Source organism: Bos mutus, chromosome 19, assembly GCF_027580195.1.
Source record: "Bos mutus isolate GX-2022 chromosome 19, NWIPB_WYAK_1.1, whole genome shotgun sequence".
NCBI classification, from domain to species: Eukaryota; Metazoa; Chordata; class Mammalia; order Artiodactyla; family Bovidae; genus Bos; species Bos mutus.
The window spans coordinates 39175787-39197861 of record NC_091635.1 but is presented as its reverse complement, the minus strand read 5'-3'; the positions used below and the strand labels follow the sequence as shown (position 1 = coordinate 39197861).

At 43.0% G+C, this 22075-nt stretch overlaps 1 protein-coding gene across 1 annotated transcript in view; it reads left to right on the top strand.

The window, feature by feature from the left end:
- Positions 1-21211, top strand: part of RPA1 (replication protein A1) — a 45157-nt gene extending 23946 nt beyond the window's left edge. The window contains exons 6-17 of the mRNA XM_005888249.3: positions 2844-2936; positions 5195-5327; positions 7170-7272; positions 8494-8562; positions 8703-8895; positions 9391-9530; positions 9945-10093; positions 12511-12643; positions 14935-15111; positions 15654-15761; positions 18644-18730; positions 20173-21211. Of these exons, the coding sequence (XP_005888311.1) occupies positions 2844-2936; positions 5195-5327; positions 7170-7272; positions 8494-8562; positions 8703-8895; positions 9391-9530; positions 9945-10093; positions 12511-12643; positions 14935-15111; positions 15654-15761; positions 18644-18730; positions 20173-20277 (1490 nt within the window). The 3' untranslated portion in view covers positions 20278-21211. The remainder of the gene's footprint in view (positions 1-2843; positions 2937-5194; positions 5328-7169; positions 7273-8493; positions 8563-8702; positions 8896-9390; positions 9531-9944; positions 10094-12510; positions 12644-14934; positions 15112-15653; positions 15762-18643; positions 18731-20172) is intronic.
- The last annotated feature ends 864 nt before the right edge of the window (positions 21212-22075 follow it).

Here is a 22075-nt window from a genome sequence, read left to right as displayed (position 1 = left end):
TCAAACACAGCTCATGTTTCATTCAATATTGGGTTGGATGGTTTTAAATATCCTGTCTTTACCATTATGTATTTTTTTAAATCAGTATGTATATTAGTCTTGTGTACCTGCACTGTTTCTAACCATGATATCTTACTTAAGACTTAAATTTCTTAATATGTTGCTTAGTTATTAGTGTCGCTCATTACTGAAAGATACTAGTTGGAATTTTTTTCCAGCCTGACTCTGTTTATTTTCTATCAACAAGAAATTGTATTTATTGGATTGACTCTTCCTTATATTATTTGTGGTTATTGTTAAGAAAGTAATTACTGGTAGAATCTGAGGTTTTTGTTAATCTGTATACTCTATTGTCTGTTGTCTGATTTTTCTCAGCTGTTATTTTACTATTAGTGGCTTTTTGTAACTACTGGATATTGTAGTTATTAGTTATGTTCTTTATAATTATATTTCTGCCTGCCAGAATTGGTTGTTTAGGGTTAAAAATTAACTGGATGGTAGTGAAGTTGATTAGATCTAGTCACACAGACCTGGGTTCAGGACAGGGTTCTGCCTCTTCCTAGCTGTGTGACTCTGGGCAAGTTACTTGACCACTTAAACCCACTTTTCTCATCTGTTAATTGGGTGCAATAGTACTGTTATATAGAGGGCTTAAGAGTAAGTGGAATAATGCACTTAACCTTGTACCTGGTGCATTAAGTAAGCATTCAAAAAATTGTAGCTATTATGAACTTGTCTATCACAGGGCCTAATTGGAGTCTTATTAAAATATACTAAAGTTCATTGACTCTAAGAATCCAATGGTTATAAAACTATGCTATTATATACTACTAAAAAGAAATTTTAACATTAATTTTAACCCATATGTTAAAATGTTTTAAAATACTGATCTCACAACAGGTAAATAGATAAGTTACATTTTAAAAAAATTGTGGTAAAATACACATAACATAAAATCTACATCTTAGTCATTTTTAAGTGTATCATTAATGACATTCAGTCCAGTCACATTTGTGCAGCCACCACTTCTATCCACCTCCAGAACTCTTCCATCATCCCAAACTGAAACACTGTACCCATTAAGCAATCACTCCCCACTCCCACCAGTCCCTGGTAACCACCATTCTACTACAGTACGCATAAAAGTTAGTTACATTTTGATAGAAATTAACATAAGAGATTGGCAAGATCCTGTGACGATGTCCTACTTAGCAAGATGCTTGGAGAAGCAGGCACGGTGGCGAGGAAGGGACTTGGGAGCGTTGATGTGTTTGAGGCTGTGGGAGCACTGGGGGGACTAGGCTGGAATACAGAAGGGCTGGTGTATCTTCATGGTTCCATCTTTAACTGTTTAAATTATTTGGTTCGTTTGAATAAAATTTCCCGAAGCAGGTAAAAATGCAGATTAATTTCTTCCCAGTTATTTGGACTCAGTACTGTTTGTGGAGCAATTCATCTTTTCCCTACTAATTTAAAGGAAAGTTCACTGTAGAATTTCAGAATGTTCCTTCGTAAGACACACTGTCAAAGGAGAACAGTTCTCCCGTGCAATCTCTTGTGACACTGGAAGTTTAGAGGTAATGGAAAAGCTGAAAAGCAGACACAAAAATTCATTGTCGATAATCTTGGCTCTTTTTTCTATGTAAATAAGGCCTCTCAATTCTCTCCATAGGAAGAACTAAAGAGTTCTGTTTAACCCTTTTAATTTGATGCTAAATTTGTTTTACTCTAATGGCGCAGTTAACTCTCATTTAGTGGTACCAGTTAGGAGTGATATGAGCAGAAGGAAGTAAAATCAGTGCGCAGTGTGCCCATTTGCTTTAAGGCCTCGGAAAACCCAGTGGGGAACAGGGATGGAAGAAGCAGAGGCAAGGCGGCAGGCAGGGAGCTATTCCAGGGGTGCTCGCCGCGTGTCTGTTCTTACGGCTCTCTAGGAAATGTTTTGAGCTGCACTTGTGTGCCGCAAGCACTCTTGGTGATCAGCCCAGATTAGGTTTAACTTCTGCTTTTAGTGCCACTCACAAAGGCCACATCAAATTCCATAAATTTTTTTTTAATTAGCGTATTTTAATATTCTTCAGTTTCATCAACATTTGTAGAAAGGATGAGGGCCAAATAAATACTCTGATGGCATGGCCTTTTTTATTTCCTGTTTGAGAGACATGTTTGTTTCCCCTCCTTTTTCCTTTTAATCTCCGTCTCCCTGACACACCTGCTTCTGAACTCCATCCTCATCTCTCCTGCTGTGACAGTTCACTCGCGCTTCACGGTACCTAAGGCACTTTCAACTCTTATTTTCCACCAACTGTCAGTTGCAAAATAAGGTTGCTTTGTTTGGAAGGGAAAGGGTAGAATCCTTTCTGAATGTCTTCTTTCCCTTTGAAGCAGGAGCACTTCAGAGACAATTGAACTGCTTTTAGGTTTTTGTTACCACCCAGCTTTTTCTTCTGATAGATCCTGCCGTGAACACAGTTCTGTTGATAACATCGATTTGTTGCTATGGAAATAGTGGTAATGTCACCGATTCAGCCCAGTGACTTTACTTCAGGTTCACGCAGGAGAAATGGGCAAGGCTTTAGGGGAGAACCTCATTAAAACTGAAAGCCATCAATTATAAGCAGGTGAAAGGTAAATGGAGCCAACCTTTTAGGTAATGAAAACAAAAGTGAACCCCCAGCACTTTCGCTGCATGCAGTAAAGTGCCCCAGCATGAATTCTGACCCAGGAGAGTCTTTGACAAAAATCACAAATTTACACTTTCTCAGAATATTTCTTCTGCTTAAGTTTAAATCTCTTAATCCAAATTATTGGCACTAAAATGGTCTTTCCCTTTTGATCATCAGGACACGGACAGCAGCCAGTAGTTCCTCCTCCTGTCTCAGCAGCCAGTCCACCAACCAGCAGGCCCCAGCAACAGAATGGGAGCCCAGGAATGGGTAAGGCTGCCACCCAAGGACGCGTGCTGATTGTGTGCGGCGGGCTTTTGAGTGATGATTTGAAATTTAATCTGGGACTAAAGGGAGTTTTCACAATGCCGCACATGACAGTTGCTTCTTGCAAAGAATAATTCCAATTTTCATTGTAAAGTGTGTGATTGAAAAAAATGATTAAAGACAGTCTTTGAAAGATACTTAATATGCTTTTCTTTAAAAAAAAAAATCAAAATGATACACTATTCTCTGTTAATAATTTATCTGGTAGTTTCTCACTTAACATCCTCTTGACTATGTGAATTACATAACTTTTAAATTCTCGCCTTTTAACTCTCCAGGATCCACTTACTCATTTGGTTTGTCTTGCTCCAGGTTTCCCGTTTGGGGCTCTTGGGAGTATTTATCTTAGCTTGAAGACAGTATCATTTATGTTGGTCATAAGTCTTGCTTCTGTCTCGTGGATGAGAAATAGTTTCTTCTTTCTGACTTTCTCTTCAGCAGGTCCTGAGAGACTATAATGGAATCACTTTGTTTACTCTCTGGCCTCTCCTTTAGGAACCTCTTCGTGTGGGATGTCACCAGTGAAAATTATGATTTGTAGAATTTGGTTGGAATTTATTTTTAGAGTTTCTTTTTTCTGTCACAGCTTCACACACACTTCCTCCCTTCCCCTCCCCTCAATGATGAGTTTCTATTCCTCAGTGCTAAGGTTCTAAAAAAAAAAAGCAGGGTTAAGACGTCACTAGCATTTCTATGAAACTTTCAGGAGGTATGTCTTTTTCCCCACTAGTCTTTGATGTTTTTATCTGCCTTGTAATAGCTATCTTCTAGCCATCTCCTTTTACAAGTGGATCTATTTATATATAGCTGTCAAATTATGTACTGTTGGAGGGAGACGAGGAAATAGATTATCTAAAATGGTAAGTACCCCCAAAATATTCACTTTCTTAGGCTGAAATACAAATAGTATGTTATTCTTCTCCCCACTCTCTGACCCCTGACAGATTTATCCTTGTGTCTGTCTTTGGCTTATATTGAGATCCATTAAAAAAAAAAATCAGTTAACGGTCTCTAAACATGTAACTGGATGCCAAAAGGAAAAGGACTGGAAATGTATTGAGGGGGAATGGCCAGCATGCAGACTGGATGTGTATGTGTTTTTATAGTTGTGTATTGTATACCAGATCGATATTCTACACGTACACATAAGATGTTCTACAGAGAGCCTGTGCTTCCTCGACTTACCTTGAGGTAATTGTTACTGCTGTGTGTGTGAGTCGTCTCTTGACTCCCGAGTTAGAAAATTTTAAGATCTGGGACAGTTTATGTCTATTTTTTTACCGAATGCTACAAGTACCCAGAATAGTGTGGTGCTTGCTGTGGAAACTCAGTAAATAAATTCTGAATATGGAAGATACACATTTCTACCCGGATGCCATGTTGAAGAAATATTTTGGTATAGAAGATATGAAATCATTGGACTAAATTATTGCTTCTGAACTTGGAGGTTGAATCTTAATAGAAACAGCGTGCATATAAAGGCATTCATCTGCTTATAGGTGTTACATAATGACATATTCTTCCCAAGTGCAAGGCAGCTGCATAGGCTTGGAGGAAAAGGAGGCAAGAAGGGGCCGTGATAGCCAGTCCCCCCCACCCCTGTTCATCTTAAATGAAAGACTGATTCCTTGGCCTTTGCTCCCAATTAAACCCAATCCCATAAACTTCATTCTAGATGATCTGTTCCTGTAAGACCAGTTGAGAGCTGGGAGTTTTCTGGGGGTGTTTTGAGGAGATTTGTTTGTAATAGGTACTCTTCACCTCAGATGGTTCACCCACTGTGTCCCTTAATTCCCAGTCTTTCCTTCTTGCTCTTTCTCTTAGGCAACCAGTGGCTTGTCTTCACTTCTCAGTCAAGGTTATTTTCTTTCTCCAACCTATTATCTTGCCTACTGATAGAAAAGTTTAAAGATTCATCTCTGAAATAGCAGAGTCTGGATTCATTACCCTAATTATCTCAACCTCAGGATGTAAGTCAGCAGATACAGTCCTGAACATCTGTACACCCAGCCTTCATTTTAGACCTCACTCTAGTCTCCCGTTTCAGTCTGTGTTTGATTTCCAGATCTCTTGATTATTTAAAAGGAAAAACTAGGCTTCTCATTTTATATGATGTCACTAGTAGATTAAGAGTTCTTACAAAACTTACCATAAAATTTAAATAAAATAATGATTGTCCTTCTTTGTATTTGATTTTAAAGCTTCCACTGCATCTAAGGCTTTTGGTGCCTCAAAGACATTTGGAAAAGCTGGTGGTACCAGCCAAGTGAACAGCTCTGGGGGAACACAGGCCAAAGTGGTACCCATTGCCAGCCTCACCCCGTACCAATCCAAGTGAGTTATTTCATAGAATACATTTAGAAGGGACTTAGAAAGGAGTATAAGAGGTTGTTATGGGCTCTTGAGTTACTCATATGTGAACTTCAGGGTTACCATGCATAAAATAGGTTTCCTCTGTTTTTGTTTTTTTTTTCCAGAAGGGGATGAAATTGCAAATTGTGGCAACCTTTAACTATTTCATAATAAAATAATGGCAGAAAGAGCAATCAGCCATAGCTTATGGAATTTCATTCATTTTAAAAGAGTTTGAAAATTAAAAGATTTAATGTTTTAAGAGGGTGGCTCAGCTGTAAAGAATCCAACTGCCAATGCAGGAGACATGGACGTGGGTTCAGTCCCTGGGCCGGGAAGATCCCCTGGAGAAGGAAATGGCAACCCACTCCAGTATCCTTGCCTGGGAAATCTCATGGACAGAGGAGCCTGGCGAGCTACAGTCCATGCGGTTGTAGAGTCAGATACAATTTAGTGGCTAAACAACAACAACAGAGTTTTAAGAACCAGTTGATAGTCTTAAGAGTAAAAATAAATCTTTGTTCTAATGCAGAAGGCATTTCATCTTCTCATCAAATAAATAGATGACTTTCAGTCCAGAAATTATTACTACAATTTTGTTGGCTCAAAAGAATATGTGTGTACTGGAGCCTATTATACAGAATGAAGTAAGCCAGAAAGAAAAGCACCAATACAGTATACTACGCATATATATGAAATTTAGAAAGATGGTAATGATAACCCTGTATGTGAGACAGAAAAAGAGACACAGATGTATAGAACAGTCTTTTGGACTCTGGGAGAAGGCGAGGGTGGGATGATCTGAAAGAATAGCATTGAAACATGTATATTATCACATGTGAAACAGATCGGCAGTCCAGGTTTGATGCATGAGACAGGGTGCTCAGGGCCGGTGCACTGGGATGACCCAGAGGGATGGGATGGGGAGGGAGGTGGGAGGGGGGTTCAGGATGGGGAACACAAGTAAACCCATGGCTGATTCATGTCAGTTCATGGCAAAAACTACTACAATATTGTAAAGTAATTAGCCTCCAACTAAAATAAAAAAGAATATGTGTGTGTGTGTGTCAACCGTATTCCTATAAACTGAACAGATACTTCTTTTATATGATTTCTTTCCATTAAAAATTTTAGCAGTTGAAAATTAGTGCTCTTTTCAGAATTCTTTCAGATATCATTTACTTATTTATTCTTCAGTTGTTGGCAATGTGAGGAAGGGCTGTTCCCCTGTGAAGTGATGAGTAGGGTAACTAATGTGTCCAGGATGGGCACCAGGATTGGATATCAGACCTTGTGCCCCCCTCTCTCTAATGGCTTCTGTCTAAGATCATAATGCTTGAGAGTGTTTTCCTTTGGTGGCTTACCCAACACCATGTTCCATACCCTTGTGTTTACATTCCATGTGTGCTGGAAGTGAGACAGAAGTTTGACATCAGTTATATCAGTTCCTATAATTGAAAATAGCGGCAAAATATAATTGCTGGTATTACTGCATTTTCTAGCTTAGAACCTTTCATTAAGGGGATAGTGTTGCCTTGGTGATGCCTTTTGGAGAAGAGAAAGCGTTTATAAATTTACTTATTTGACAGGAGAATGAGTCAGTGTTAAATCACCTTGTGTGTTTTACTATTTGCTTATTCTATAAACTGTCAAACCTGGATGTCATCCTGGGGTTTTAATTAGCTGGATTAAAATACAGCTTCCCCTGGAAAATAGAATATGCATAAGGTAAGAAAGTCTCTAAGAAGATAATAGGGAGGGAACATTTCAGATCTTTCCCAAGTAAGACTCCTGACACTAAGATTATCTGTTTTTGATTTTTAGGTGGACTATCTGTGCTCGTGTCACCAACAAAAGTCAGATCCGTACCTGGAGCAACTCCCGAGGGGAAGGGAAGCTTTTCTCCATAGAACTGGTTGATGAGAGTGTGAGTATCTGTCAGGTGGGGAAAGAAGAGTCCTCAGCTCTGGGAAACAGAGGGCTCACCTCTGTGCAGGCCCATAAGGTGAGAAAGAACAGTAGGCCAAGAAGAAACATGCTTCTTGCTGCTGTTTTTCCTCTCTTGTAATCTTCTGATGCCATCTGTGGGCACAGGGTTCAGTCATAAGTAAAATCCTTGGTCTCAGACGGAAGCATTTATAGCAGTTGACACTAGTTTTCTAAATGTGAGTAGCCTCACGGGCAGGAGAAATCAGAGACGTTGTCTGACTTGCCAGGAGGCTTAGTCAAAGCCCCAAGAGGTGATGTCTCCTTGGGAGCCTCATGGAGCCCTGGGCCACAACAGAAGGCACGTGGCAGCCTGGACTAGTGATAAGTGGTTGGTTTTGCGAGACATGCTTTCTGGCAGCGCAGACTTCCTGTGCTTTATGTAAACGAAGCCAAACCACGATGGAGAGATGAGAAATCCAAGTAGTGGCATCTCAACAAGCGTCTTGTCATGCTATATTTCTGTCCATTCATTTTACTTATAATCCCTAGTATATACTTCAGGCATTCTTTTCAAACAGCTGTATATTTCCTATTTGTTCACACCTCTAAGAGGGCAGAAAAAAATTGTTTGTTTGTTTTTTTATTTGTTTCTGTTTTTTTTGAAGATGGGATAACACCGCCAATGACTGTGTCAGAATCCAAATTTTTTAAACCAAATTATTGGTCTCATCTGTCACTTGGCTAAAAATTCAGCTGTTAATTTAAGTTTCTTCTCCATCTGTAGCGTTTTGACTGACAGGAAAGTACAAGTGAAAATCCAATCACGAGCAACCTGAAAGTATGATTTATTTTAACATTTTTGGCAATGACTCTTGAGTATGAAGTAATTCCTTGATCGGTGCAAATGCGAGGGAAGCTGGTGAATCACGGCGGCCCAACACACTTCCCTGGGGGCTTCAGTAATGTCACTCACGTTCAAAATACATTTTTTAAGGTTTCTAACTTGAGGTTTAATGAGGCGCAGTAATGGGGATCGGCTAGTTAAACCTGGGTTGTTTCGCTGGAGTTAATAACGTGAATGTGTGACTGTGAACTGTGTGTCTTCTGTGTGACTGTGCTGCTGTTTCCAAGATGTCACCTTGACACCAGAGTGTCCCGTTTTTCACTGGTAAAACGAGCTCCATAGTTCTAACCTGCTCTCTCTCACACGCTTCTGCAGGGTGAAATCAGAGCGACTGCTTTCAATGAGCAAGCGGACAAGTTTTTCCCCCTTATTGACGTGAACAAGGTATGGCAGTGTGGCGTCTAGACCAGAAACGGCCAAGTGATGGGGTGGGCACTGCTCTCCAAAAGCAGTGTGATGGTGAAGGCTTTTGAGACCCGATTTGATGGCACATCCCACGTTCCACGGCTTGGCTTCTTTTGCAGGTCTATTATTTCTCTAAAGGCACCCTGAAGATCGCCAACAAACAGTTCACAGCCGTCAAAAACGACTACGAGATGACCTTCAACAACGAGACTTCTGTCATGCCCTGTGAAGACGGTCATCACTTACCCACAGTTCAGTTTGATTTCACAGGGATTGGCGACCTGGAGAGCAAATCTAAGGACTCGCTTGTAGGTAAGTCTGTGCGTGAGAACCAAGATTGGTCATCATTAGTCCGGCTTGCACCACACAAGGGGGTGGCATGAGACGAGTCCTTGCTGCTTCACTTTCGGTTGTGCTGTCACGAGAGCCTCGACCATCTTTTTAATTTTGTTTATTTATTTTTGGCTGTGCTGGATCTTTGTTGCTGTGCAGGCTTTTCTCTCATTGCAGAACGTGAGGGCTACTCTCTAGTTGCCATGTGTGGGCTTCTCATTGCATTGCAGGACTTCTCTCTCTGCAGAGCACGGGCCCTAGGGCATGCGGGCTTCAGTAGTCGGTGGCTCTCGGGGCTCTAGAGCACAGACTCTGTAGTTGTGGTGCACAGGCTCAGTTGCTCTGCAGCATGTAGGATCTTCCCAGACCAGGGATCGAACCCATGTCTCCTGCATTGGCAGACGAATTCTTTACCCTGAGCCACGAGGGAAGCCCTTGACCATTTCTTACTAAAATGCCGTGCTTGTGTCTTAGACATAATCGGGATCTGCAAGAACTACGAAGATGTCACAAAAATCATAGTGAAGTCTAACAACAGAGAAGTCTCGAAGAGAAATATCTATCTGATGGATATGTCAGGGAAAGTGGTGAACGCTACCCTGTGGGGAGACGATGTAAGTGCTCGCGTTGAGTGGCGGGAGTGTATGCAGAAAGGTGGGGACACAAAGCTTCCTGGGTGGTGGTCTTGCCTCTGGAGCTGTGGGGTGTTGGCCATGTTGGCCGAGTGGACCCTTCCTCGTGAACGTTTGGGCTCTCTGGGGAATATTTGAAAGCCTTTAGGATTTACTTCTGTGAGATTTGCTGTGATTTAGATTTTACGTAGTGAAATTTGCTCTTTTCTCTAACTCGGTTAGCTTTGCTGCATCTCTGAGCAGATTCTTGTGTGCGAGGTTACCTTGTATTGAGTCCATGTAGCGTTTATTGCATTCACTCTACATGGCTGTTTTCTTTGTTTTTTATAAAAAAACTTTCTGTGTGTCCTTCCTGCCATTGACACTTGTTTGTTTGTTGTTTCTGTTGTTATGCAGGCTGATAAATTTGATGGCTCTAGACAACCCGTGATGGCCATCAAAGGAGCCAGAGTTTCTGATTTTGGTGGACGGAGCCTCTCTGTCCTATCTTCAAGCACCATCATTGTGAACCCTGACATCCCAGAGGCCTATAAGCTTCGTGGATGGTAGGTTTTTTGGGGCTCAACACAGGGGCTATTTGAACTTGGGCTTGGAGAAGAACTGGTTCTTTTGGTTCCTATAATCAGCGTGTGATCTGTCTGCCAAGCAGAGGGCTCTGTTACTAAATGAAGCAGTTCCTATATTTCTTGGAGGCATTATGCCTTCTGAGAGGATGGCTCTAAAGCCCTTAAACTGACAAACCTGTAATCCCATGACAAACCTGGAGAGTCGCAGGGAGCAATTGGGACAGGAACGCTGCCCGCCGACCTTGATCCTGCGAAGCAGGTGAAGACGGGCTGTAGCAGCTTTGTGCTGGAGCTCCGTGAGAGGAGGTGTCTTTCATTTCACGGCTCAAAGCCGTGGGTCTCTGCGGGTGGAGGGGGTGGTGGCTAGGCGTCTTGTTCCGTCTAGACTCCGGTGCCGATCGCATCTTCTAGTGTGTATTCACCAGACTCTGATCGAGTGCAGTGGGCACAATGGGCTTTTGTGGGCAGTATGTTGTTATTCACAAAGCACTCGGGATGAGGAGAACCTACTAAAATCTCCTTGCTGTGTCTAGCTATTTAGGGTGTTAAAACTCTGCCTCAATAGAGCACTTCAAACTGAAACCTGGTATGCAAGCATTGATGTGGTCAGGGGAACAAAGCCCTGGAACTCACTTGAGCTTGCAAGCTACAGAGTGGGGGTAGGTGGGTGTTGATTTCCAACCATGTCCTAGGGTTTGAGTGACTAGAGAATTGCCTTGTATTACATACTCCCCTCTTTCATTTGAGCTTAATGTGAGCCAGTAGCACTACTATTTGAATAGTTTCATGACACATCTAAGGCTTCCCTGGTGGCTCAGTCGGTGAAGAATCTGCCTGCAATGCAGGAGACCTGGGTTTGATCCCTGGGTCTGGAAGATCCCCTGGAGAAGGGAATGGCTACCCACTCCAGTATTCTTGCCTGGAGAATCCCATGGGCAAGGAGCCTGGTGGGCTGCAGTCCATGGGGTCACAGAGAGATGGACACGACCGAGTGACCGACACACGTGACACATGTCCTGGCATGGCCATGTCGCTTAGGCCAGCCTTGTGCGTGTGGTCCGCGTGTTCCCTGTTCCGCTCTTCTGGTAGCTGGCTTTGCATTTTAGCGCAGGGCCCATCATCGACACGCGACCGGAAGGAACCACGGCTTCGGTTTGTCCTTGCCGCTTGATTTCCCGTCAGGCTCTGAGCACGACCGCAGCTTAATTGCCCACGTTAAGGTCTTCATCGTTTACTTGTCCATAACTGTGATCCCAGTCAACATAAGAAGACATGGCTGTCCTTGAATAAGGCAGCTTGGTGTTGATCAGAAAGGAGCTCAGCGTGTCCGCCCCCCAGGCAAGGTCTGGGGGTGTCTAGATCTCGGTTGCAGCAACGTGGAGTTTCTGCTGTACGAAGGGCTGCCTCTCTCCCTGTTGTTTCCTGATGAGCTGTCTTTGGTGGCAAATGTCTCCTCAGAGTTTTTGAAACTGTAGACTTGTGTTGCTAGTCGAAGTGAAATAGATTTACAGACCTTGCTGTGCCTCTGTGACGGATTTAGCCGCTTACCTGACAGAACAAAAAGGCAATTGTCTGCAGCTTAGGGCAGCATCCATTCTGTCCCATGCTCTCATTTTACGGAGCCTTTTCTGTACGTGGTTACTTTTAGTTATCCTCCTTTAGGGTGACATTGGTGTGTTTTTAATCTCAGACTGCCTCTTTCTTGACACAAGTGTGTTTCTGACACACTCCTCTTGGGTGTCCTTTCCTTCATGTTAGCTGATAATGTGATCAGCTTTATAATTTAACATAATTAAATTTCAACTTTCATTTTGGCATAAGTAAAATCTCACTAAGAAGGTCAGTCTACAGGGAAACAGGTAAATACCTTCTAATAAATTATTTTCGATTATATAATCTTTTGAAATTATACCAGTCTTAAAAGATCTGGGAACATTTTTTGCTATGCCATTAAAATATGTCAACTGTCCCTTTCTAGCCTGGTACATTTCAGCGATGAGAAAAATGCAGCTGCTGAGCAAGAATGAGCATCAATAGCCCAGAGAAGTACACCAGGACTCTCCATTGTTGCTTGTTTTGTTGTTGACTTTCCAGGTTACTGTTTTTTTAGGCACTTGGGCCATCTGGCTAGTGTTGATAGCAAGGCTAATTTAAGAAAAGGTTCTGTGGCAGTTTGGCACTGTCTTTCGTGACCACTGGGAGGCGTCAGAGCAATTGAGATTTAAAAGAGGTCACTCCATTTCTTCAGTAGACTTGAGATACAATGAGGAAGATGATACCACTTGATCATGACCTGTGAAAAGTTGGACGGGGAGCACATAGCCTGTACCTGGCATATAGAAACAAGTATCACATTCAACATGCATATAAAGTACCTGTTATTCTTTGTTTTTCAGGTTTGACTCAGAAGGACAAGCCTTAGATGGCATTTCCATCTCTGATCTAAAGAGTGGAGGAGCAGGTGGGAGCAATACCAACTGGAAAACTTTATATGAGGTCAAGTCGGAGAACCTGGGCCAAGGTGACAAGGTATGCGGTTCCTGACTTTCTCCACAAAAGCGTGTATGATGTGTGAGAGGGTGAGTTTCCAGGTCCACTTTCTGATAACCAGCTGTTAGACCTTAGTCCAGAGCCATGATTCTTACCTGGGGTGATGGCTAAGGATGCCAGCCAGAGTGAGGGAGCCATGCTTTCTAATAGGAGTATGTTATATCCCTCAGGTCAGTTGAGGCAAAAAGATGTTCAGAGCTCTGACTTAGAGAGTTGTGTAGTTCTTGGAGGAATCTTAATGAAGCAGTAGTAATCAAGTTGTGTATTAACGTGAACTGCATTCAGGTCCATATTCCTTCTCTGTGATTGTTCCTGCAAGCTGAAATGCCTGCAGACCAGAAAGGCAGCTTTTGAGATTATAGCTCACACTGAGTGTTAGTGAGTTTCGGCATCAGACATGGAGTGGTTCACGTGTATCCTCACTGGCTATAGAGGATTAACCTCTTGGGGGCTGAGCACCCCTGGTATCCTCTGACAAGAATTGACTGGTATTTGACTGGAGTTGCAACTTCCCTTTCAGTGTTTGTGTTTAATGACCCCCGCCCCCCATCTTGCTCTGAATCTGTATTCTGTCAGCAGTTCAAGATTTAAATCATTTATTTCTCCTTTATGTTCCCAGAACCAGTAATTCCTGCTTTATTATTTTCATATTGTACAATATGGTTTTTATTCCTTACTGTCTCATTCCACAATACTTTCTTATCCATCACTGTCAATGACTGCAACTCATAAGGCTGTTACACAATGTCCTGAGACTTAAACGTTGGACAGATCTGTGTCACTCTGGGTTTTCTTGTTAACCAGTTTCTTTCTTAGACCTAAGGGTAGACAGTAGGTAACAAGGAATCAGGCCTAGAGAGTACCTATTCACACCCAAACTTTCAAGTCACACTTGGAATCGGGCCCTTACCTGGAAATACAGAAAAACCCTTCAGGCATTCTCCTGGAAGGCTCCCCTTCAGTAGAGCAGGAGTCCCCAACTCCTGGGCTACAGACCAGTACTGATCCACAGCTTGTTAGGAACTGGGCCACACAGCCGGAAATGGGCTGCTCCCTGTTGCTTGCATTGCTGCCTGAATCATCCTGTGGAAAAATAGTCTTCTACCAAAATGGTCCCTGGTGCTGAAAAGGTTGGGGACTGCTGCTCTAGAGCCTTTTAGAGTGAAGATTCATCTGGCCCTGAGTTCAGAGTACACCCAGAGGGAACTGCTCACCCCCCCAAAATTATTCGTCCTGTATCCTTTCCATGACAGTTAAAAGGCAAAGCAAATAGCAACAGAAAGCCTATGCTTGTGACTTGGTCCTTGCCACGTTTACTTATCAGTGATGTCTCCACTTTGAAGGCGCTTGTTCAGTCTTCTTGCATTCTACTGAACTTGGTGACTTAGACCGGGGGCCCACAAACAGGCCCATGGGCCATGTCTAGCCTGCCGCCTATTATAAATACAAATACATTGAAACCAGCCACCCGCTCTCATCTCTAGACTGTCTGTGGATGGTCTTGCACCCCAGCAGCAGGGCGAGTAGCTGCAACAGACTGTGACCCAATGGCTTGTAAAGCCTGAGATAGATACTGTCTGGCTTTTTACAGAAAATGCTTGTTGACCAAAGACAAAGTTGAATCTAGATGATCGAAATCACTGCTATTGTTTTTAACATGGGAGGAATGGTTGAAGATAAGTATGCTAGAGTTCACTGTGTCCTGGTTCTGTTACCTTCTGAGGGGTAGAGGAACAGGAGCAACAAGATCAAGAGCTCTTGAAGTCTTTTGCTTTCATATAGTCATATAGTCTATTTCAGTTTTAATTAAATAGTTTAGTCTAATTTAGAATTAAGGACTTCCCTGGTGGCTCAGACAGTCAAGAATCCACCTGCAATGCAAGAGACCTGGGTTTGATCCTTGAGTTGGGAAGATCTCCTGGAAGAGAACATGACAACCCACTCCAGTATTCTTGCCTGGAGAATCCCCATGGACAAAGGAGCCTGGTGGGCTAGTCCATGGGGTCACAAAGAGTCAGACACCACTGAGTAACTAAGCACAGCACAGTTTAGAATTAACTTCTTTATTATTAAGGAGTAATATGCTTTAGAACTTGGTTTGTTACCCTTCTGGATTTTGTAGTCAGCTCAAGTAACTTCTGAAACTATAGAATGAATTATCCCTTGTAATCACATTGTGAGAGTATGCAAACACCCTCATATGTCAGGGCAAATCCAGTCCTGAACTTTGGTCTGTACTCTTTGCCTCATACCACTCTCTTCTCCTGAAGCCTGACTATTTTAGCTCTGTGGCAACTGTGGTGTATCTTCGCAAAGAGAACTGTATGTACCAGGCCTGCCCAACTCAGGATTGTAACAAGAAAGTGATCGACCAGCAGAACGGATTGTACCGCTGCGAGAAGTGTGACAGTGAATTCCCCAATTTCAAGTACCGCATGATCCTGTCAGTAAGTAGAATGGGTGAACAAGGACCGCTCTGGTGTTTCTTGAGTCCCTGCGAAGCTCCCGGCACTGTGGAGACTAGCTTGTCTCTTAGTTCAGGCTTTCAGATTGTCTGGGATGCTCAGCAGTGACTATAAGCTGTCTTAGGGAGTGCCTCCTGGTGACTGAAGTGTGTACGATTTAACATGCAGACGACATTGGAGACTCATTCGAAACCTTTAGTCCAAAGGCCATTGCAGCTGGAGGGCCACTGAGTCCAGTGTGCCCGGATCCTGCATCTGAAGGTGATTTTTGTTGGGCTGTATCTCCCCTGAGAACTGAAATCACAGGTCCACACCACATGTTCCTGCTGTGATCCACACTTAACATTTTGAACTTCTCTCTTGGATACTTTTTACATTCTTTGGAAAGAACATAGCTATTTAGTGGAATCGGCTTTTTTCCCTAGAAACTCTTTTAAGGAGTGGAAAAAGTCAATCTCCCAGTCTCCTTAGTGTGTCTTCCTTTTGTTATTTCTGTGGTGTAATGATGTAAAGTTGTTTTTTAGGTCAATATTGCCGATTTTCAAGAGAATCAGTGGGTCACATGTTTCCAGGAGTCTGCAGAGGCCATCCTTGGACAAAGCACTGCTTATCTTGGGGAATTAAAGGAGAAGGTTGGCCATTTCCTGTATTATTACTGTAGTAGTTCCCATGCTGTAACACTTACCTGTTTTTTGCTCTGATAATTTTTGGTCTATTGCTGGTGGGTGTTGTATAGCGTCTCTCACTGCTGACTGTGAAAGCTCATCTAATTCTAATTGTGTCCACCTTGTGCTAACAATGAGGTGATGAAGTAATGTGTATAAAATTCTTTAAAAACAGCCCTTTCTAAGTAGAAAGCACTTTTTCCTCCTGTTCTAAGAGTCAGTGTGCCTGCAGTCACTTGAGATCTGGAAGTATCTTCTGAAGTAAGCTGAAGTCCAGATACTTTTTTTTTTTGAGTCTGTAATAATAAACTTTAAGTCCATTATGGTTTTCCTGTTATAGTTTATCCTGGGATGTTGACTAGTTCCCTGTGCTTTACAGTAGGACCTTGTTATCCCCCCGTTCTATATGTGATAGCTTCTATCTACTAACCCAAGATCCCCGTCCATCCCTCTCCACCCACTCCCCCACCCCCGCCTTGATAACCATGTCTGTTCTCTGTGCCTTGAGTCTGTTTCTGCTTCCTAGATAGGTTCATCTGTGTCATATTTTAGATTCCACACGTAAGTAATGCTCTGTGGTATTTGTCTTTTTCTGACTTTGCCTAATATGATAATCTCTAGTTGTATCCGTGTTGTTGCACATGGTATTATTTCATTCTTTTTTATGGCCGAGTAGTGTTCCATTGTGTATCCATACCACATCTTTATTCAGTGTGCCTTTTTAAAGTAATAAACACTTTTCTGAAAAGTTGAGTCAAATCCTGGTTTAAATTCACATATAAGGTATGTGCTTATTTCATGTTGTCAGATGCGTTCTTACAAAGTAACTTTCTTTCGTAAGGTCACTTTCTCTATTTTATTTTTATAAAAGAGTATTTTCACATAGTAGTTTTGTTTAATTCAAGGACTAATTACTAGTTATCCTAAAGTTAAGAAAGATGTTTGCTCAGATAAAACATATAAAGACCAATAAAAGCTATAGTTTCTGAGCCACACAAATTAGTATCTGTCTATAGATTTTTCTCCCCCATTGTCCTCCAAATCGGTTAGTATACTTGTAAAAGCCAGTAGCGAAAAAGGATTTGTCATTTGTTTTGGTGTGTGTGTGTTTTTTTCTTTCTTTCCTGTCTTTTGTTCGTTTAGCTCTGCCCTTTTGTCTCTTTGAAATTGTCCATGAGCTCTCTGAAAATAATCCCAACAAGCCCTTTTACAGAAATAACTGGAATTGACTTTAAAGTATGATGGTATCTTTTATCTGTTTTGCCTGGTCCTCTATTTTCATATCAGCTTTTAAGGCTCGAGGCAGCCTTTCAGGATTTTTTATGGGCTTATTACATTTGACTGGTTTTACTGCCAGTGAATGAGGACATATAGGAACTCTCCCCTCAGGAATCATAATATTCTTGGAGTATGCACTCCACGCTTTCACTAATCTTGAAAGAATGATGGCAGCTGGTACAATTTTCTGAGGGTTTAACACATTGTTTTATTTACATACCCAAAAGCCTGAGGACTCTGTGTGCGTGTGTGTGTGTGTAGTAACCTTTATACAAAGAGTTCTATATATAACAAAGCTATTTTCATGTTCCAAGTGGCATGCAAATAATACTTGACTGATATGAACTATTAATTTTATTAAAAGTTCTTGTACATTTATTTTAGGCATATTTGTGTAAAATGCTTTCTCTAGTCCCTCTGTTTACCAGACTCTTTTTTTAACTCAGAAGCTTAATCAAGGGATATTTGAGAGGCCAGTAAGAGAGAGAAAACTGTGGATTTTAAACTTCTTCCCAAACCTTTGCCCATTTCTGTCTTCTTCACTTACCACATCTGTAAATCCAGAGGCTGAAATAATGTATATATGACAACTTGAACTTTTTTCCTGAGTCCTCGCCCATTCTTAATTTGTTCTGAAGATTCTGAGCCTCAGATTTATTCCATCACACATTTTGAAAGTTTAGAAATGTATTTCCTAAGAGTGTTTCAGTTTTTTTCTATTGTGATAAAATATACATAAAATTTACCATTGTGAGTGAGTGAGTGAAAGTCGCTCAGTCGTGTCTGTCTCTTTTGCGACCCCATGGACTATACCAGTGAACCAGTGAAGTTGCTCAGTCGTGTCTGACTCTTTGCAACCCCATGAACTATAGCATACCAGTCTCCTCCATCCATGGAATTTTCCAGGCAAAAGTACTGGAGTGGGTTGCCATTTCCTTCTCGAGGGGATCTTCCTGACCCAGGGATTGAACCCAGGTCTCCCACATTACAGGCAGACACTTTACCATGTGAGCCACCAGGGAAGCCGCATGGACTATCCAGTCCATGGAATTCTCCAGGCCAGAATATGGAATGGGTAGCCTTTCCCTTCTCCAGGGGATCTTCCCAACCCAGGGATCGAACCCAGGTCTCCTGCATTGCAGGTGGCTTCTTTACCAGCTGAGCCACCAGGGAAGCCCACGTATACAAGTTCAACGGCGTTAAAATACCTTCATATTGTTGTGCAGCTGCCACCATCATCCAGCTGTAGAACTTTTTCATCCTCCTCAGCTGAAACTCTGTACCCATCAAACACTAACTCTCTGTTGCCCCTGGCAGCCATCATTCCACTGTCTGTCTGTATGAAATTGAGTACTCTAGGTAGAATATTTTAATTTTTAATAAAATTCTACCTAAACAGTTTTATGCGATGAAATGTCACCTATATATTAGTCATTCCTAAGAAATTTCAAGCCACTGGGAGGTGATCATTTTCTCAGAGGTTTTCCTCCAAGTCTTTTCAAAAACCGTACAGATAATTTCAGGTGGTCTGGTAGTTTCCATGCCGACAGTTTTACGTTTTGTTTCTCCAGAACGAGCAAGCGTTTGAGGAAGTTTTCCAGAATGCCAACTTTCGATCTTTTACGTTCAGGATCAGGGTCAAACTGGAGACCTACAATGTAAGTAACGTCACCCACGGTGCATGAGGGTAGCAGCACAGAACTGCTGTTTGTCACCCACAAGCCCACTACAGTGTTAGCTGTGAGTTCCTCGTTCACTGTGTTCCAGACGGAACCCGTAACACCCTGCATTTATTACTCACTGAGTCACACCAGCACTAGGGTACTGTTATCATCTCTGTTTTCAGATGAGCAAACAGACCAAGAGAGAGGTTAAGGGTCTTGTCCAGTATTAACATCCAAGGAAAACATGCTGTGTGGCCTTTTCAGTTAAACCTGGGGGATTTTGGTTTGTGTCCTGACAGAATGGACCCACATCTTCCCCATGGTTTGGGTTCTAAAGTCAGTATATGAAAGAAAGACCACATGTGGTTAAAATTACCTTGAAAATTCCTGTAATTGCTCATAACATCATACAGTTGTAAAATCATGAAAAAACAGCCTTTATTGAGTACTTACTGTCTGCCGGATACTGTTCCACACCCTTTGCATACTTTGTCTCCATTCATCCTGGCAGTAACCTTGTGTGAAGGAACTTTTGTTGCCCGCGATTTGGCAGTGAAAAGCCGTAGGCTTATAGAGAATTGAGTAACTTGCCTAAATTCATATGCTGGCAAGTGGCAGAGCTAATCATTGCACACAGGCAGTCCAGCCTCAGAGTTCTACTCGTGCTTAGAAATCTGACTGAGTTTTGTAGATACAGAGCTGGAGTGTGCAGGCCCTGAGCTGGCCTCACCCCAGTCTGCCTCTGAAGGCACTGTCCAACCTAGTGAATGGGCAGTGGGAGGATTCAGGAAACCTTGCTTGTTTCAGGGTTTACTTGCTCTGTTTTCTTGTCAGGCCTTAACTCTAATGCCTGCTAACAGCTGTGTTTGATTTTGTGAGCATTAAATGAACCTCTCAATGTCAGCAGTGTGGTATCAGGGTGGGGTAGGGGTGGTCGAGAGGGAGGGATGGAAGGGTCTCTGGTCCCCGCGTGATGTGGACGGGGTGGTGAAGGGTGGCGAGGTCGCCTCTCGTGGGGCTGAGACAGGCCACGGCAGGCCTCGGCCTCTGCTGCGAGCACGGCTGCTCTCCCCCAGCCCGCTCACAGAGCCCGCGGCGTGGCTTTAGCAAGCCACTGTCTTCTCTGGGCTCCCGTTTCTCGCTCTGTAAAGAGAACAGATTGAACTTGAAGAGCCCTCTATAGTCCGTCACACTTGGAGTCTCGGTTTCCGAGTGTTTGGGACCATGAGGAACCAGTGCAAGGACCTGTGTGGAAGGGAGGCCTTTGTTCCACCAGAAACCCTGGCCTGGGCACTCGTCATCACGGCTCCTTTACTGGCATCACGGGACTCCGAACCACCAGCATGTCTTTGTGCTTTCTCCTGTTGGGATCAGTGAAACCAGGAACATGGCCACAGGCGTTTATTCGTTCACAAATCGTTCTTCTCTTTTCAAAGGATGAGTCTCGAATTAAGGCCACGGTGGTGGACGTGAAGCCTGTGGACTACAGAGAATACGGCAGAAGGCTGGTCATGAACATCAGGAGGAACGCGGCGATGTGAGAGGATCGTGCCTATGGGGCAGGAGCTTGTGGATAGAGGGCTGAAGCAAACCAACCCCCCACCCCACCTCCGACCTCCACCCGCACCACCATCCCCGCCCTGACTGACGGCGGTGCAGAGCGCCCCTCTACCATGGACTAAGCCATCACCTCTCGTCACACCTGGGAACCCACTGGCAGCAAAGGCACACAGTGGAATACGCCTAAGTGAAAAGGGAAATACGCTTGTGGGGCTGTGGTATAAACCGTTTCAGACCTCGGGGTCAGCTGCGCGGACCGTAGTACCACTCACTCCCTGTCTTTAGGTTTTTGTCAGTTTTACTAAGAGCTCATTATTTTCAACCAGGAATTATGTCACAAGTAATTGACCCTCAATCTGTAGACAGTGAAATAAATTATGTAAGTTGGGTTCCTGCTTCTCCAGTGCTGACACCTTCTCAGCTCGGGTCCCTTCCCAAGGGGGAGCGCTGAGAAGTGGTTTTGTGGAGGAACTTGAGTGTTTTAGGAAGCCCGTCTTCCTCGATTTCAAAGGCTCCCTTTCTAGAGGGGCCACACAGTTGTTAATGCCTGGATTGGCAATAGGGTAGAATTATTAATCAAAGTCATATCTTTTATATCTGAAGAATATCCTTCCTTCAGGGTTTAATAGACTGAGTCAGATGGGTCTGATATTAATCAAAATGGTCTCTTCTGAGGAAGGCTGATAAGCATTGACTTGCTGTCCCCTAGAGACATCCCGGCAACTACAAAGCATCGCTTTCGTCTCCCCTTCAATTAATGTTGCATTTCTGTTGGTACGCCTTTTCTACCTGTACATGTTTCTTGAATTTGTATGTTTTCTTTTCTTGATTAAAGCTGTATTAAATAGAAGGGATTCTGAAGGGAGAAGCCCTTTGTTGCCATTGCCTTGTTTAATAAACAGTTTATTCTCTGCTTATGAATCCCACTTTCTTTGAATGCAAAGTGTTCTTGTAACTGGAAAGCAATTAATTAGCCTTCATAATAAATGTTCACTTGGGGAAGATGTTAACTCATTACAAACTCGAAGATTAGTCCAAAGCATAGAGATCATTCTTCCTAATGTCTGCAACCTTGAAATGCATCTTTAAAAGAATGAAAACACCAAAAACAAAAAGCCATTGTGCCCTGGAATGCTGATGATCCGGCACTTTGGGATTTTATTGATGTTTACACAGCGGTCTTAACACCAACCAGGCTTTGAAATGTGAACAGACAGTGAGCTGGTAAGAAAACAGTAATTATGCTACTGGGCTTTTCAGTCGGCAAGAACATGCTTGCTCTGTGTGTTCCTAATCATATTAATTATCTATCCGGTCGCTGCAGCCCCTCATCTGGCGTTCGCAGCACACCTCTGCAAGCGTCCAGGCGGCATTGCCGTCTTCCTGTGGTGCCGGGCCCTGGTTTTTAATGTGGGCAAGCGCGGCACATGGAGGCCCTGGCTGGGAGTGAGCACGTCCTGCCTGTGTCATCCTTAGCCTTCCTCTTCCGGGAGGAACCAGCTGGCGTCAGGCAGGATGACTTCCATGGCTCAGAACCTAGGATGGCCTTCTCTCAGGCCCTCTTAATTGTCTGGACACGGTCAGGATAGCCACTGGGCCACACTTGATTCTCCGGCCAAGGCCTCAGCGATTTTTTACGGAAGCTCCTTTCTGTCTGACCTTGCTCGTAAAGCGCTGACTAGAAAATTACAGTCTTCAGTGCTATGGTGGATTGACAAATTGTGGGTTGGAAGTGGCAATCTAGCTTTCAGCCTGGTAACCAGTCTTTTATATCTACCG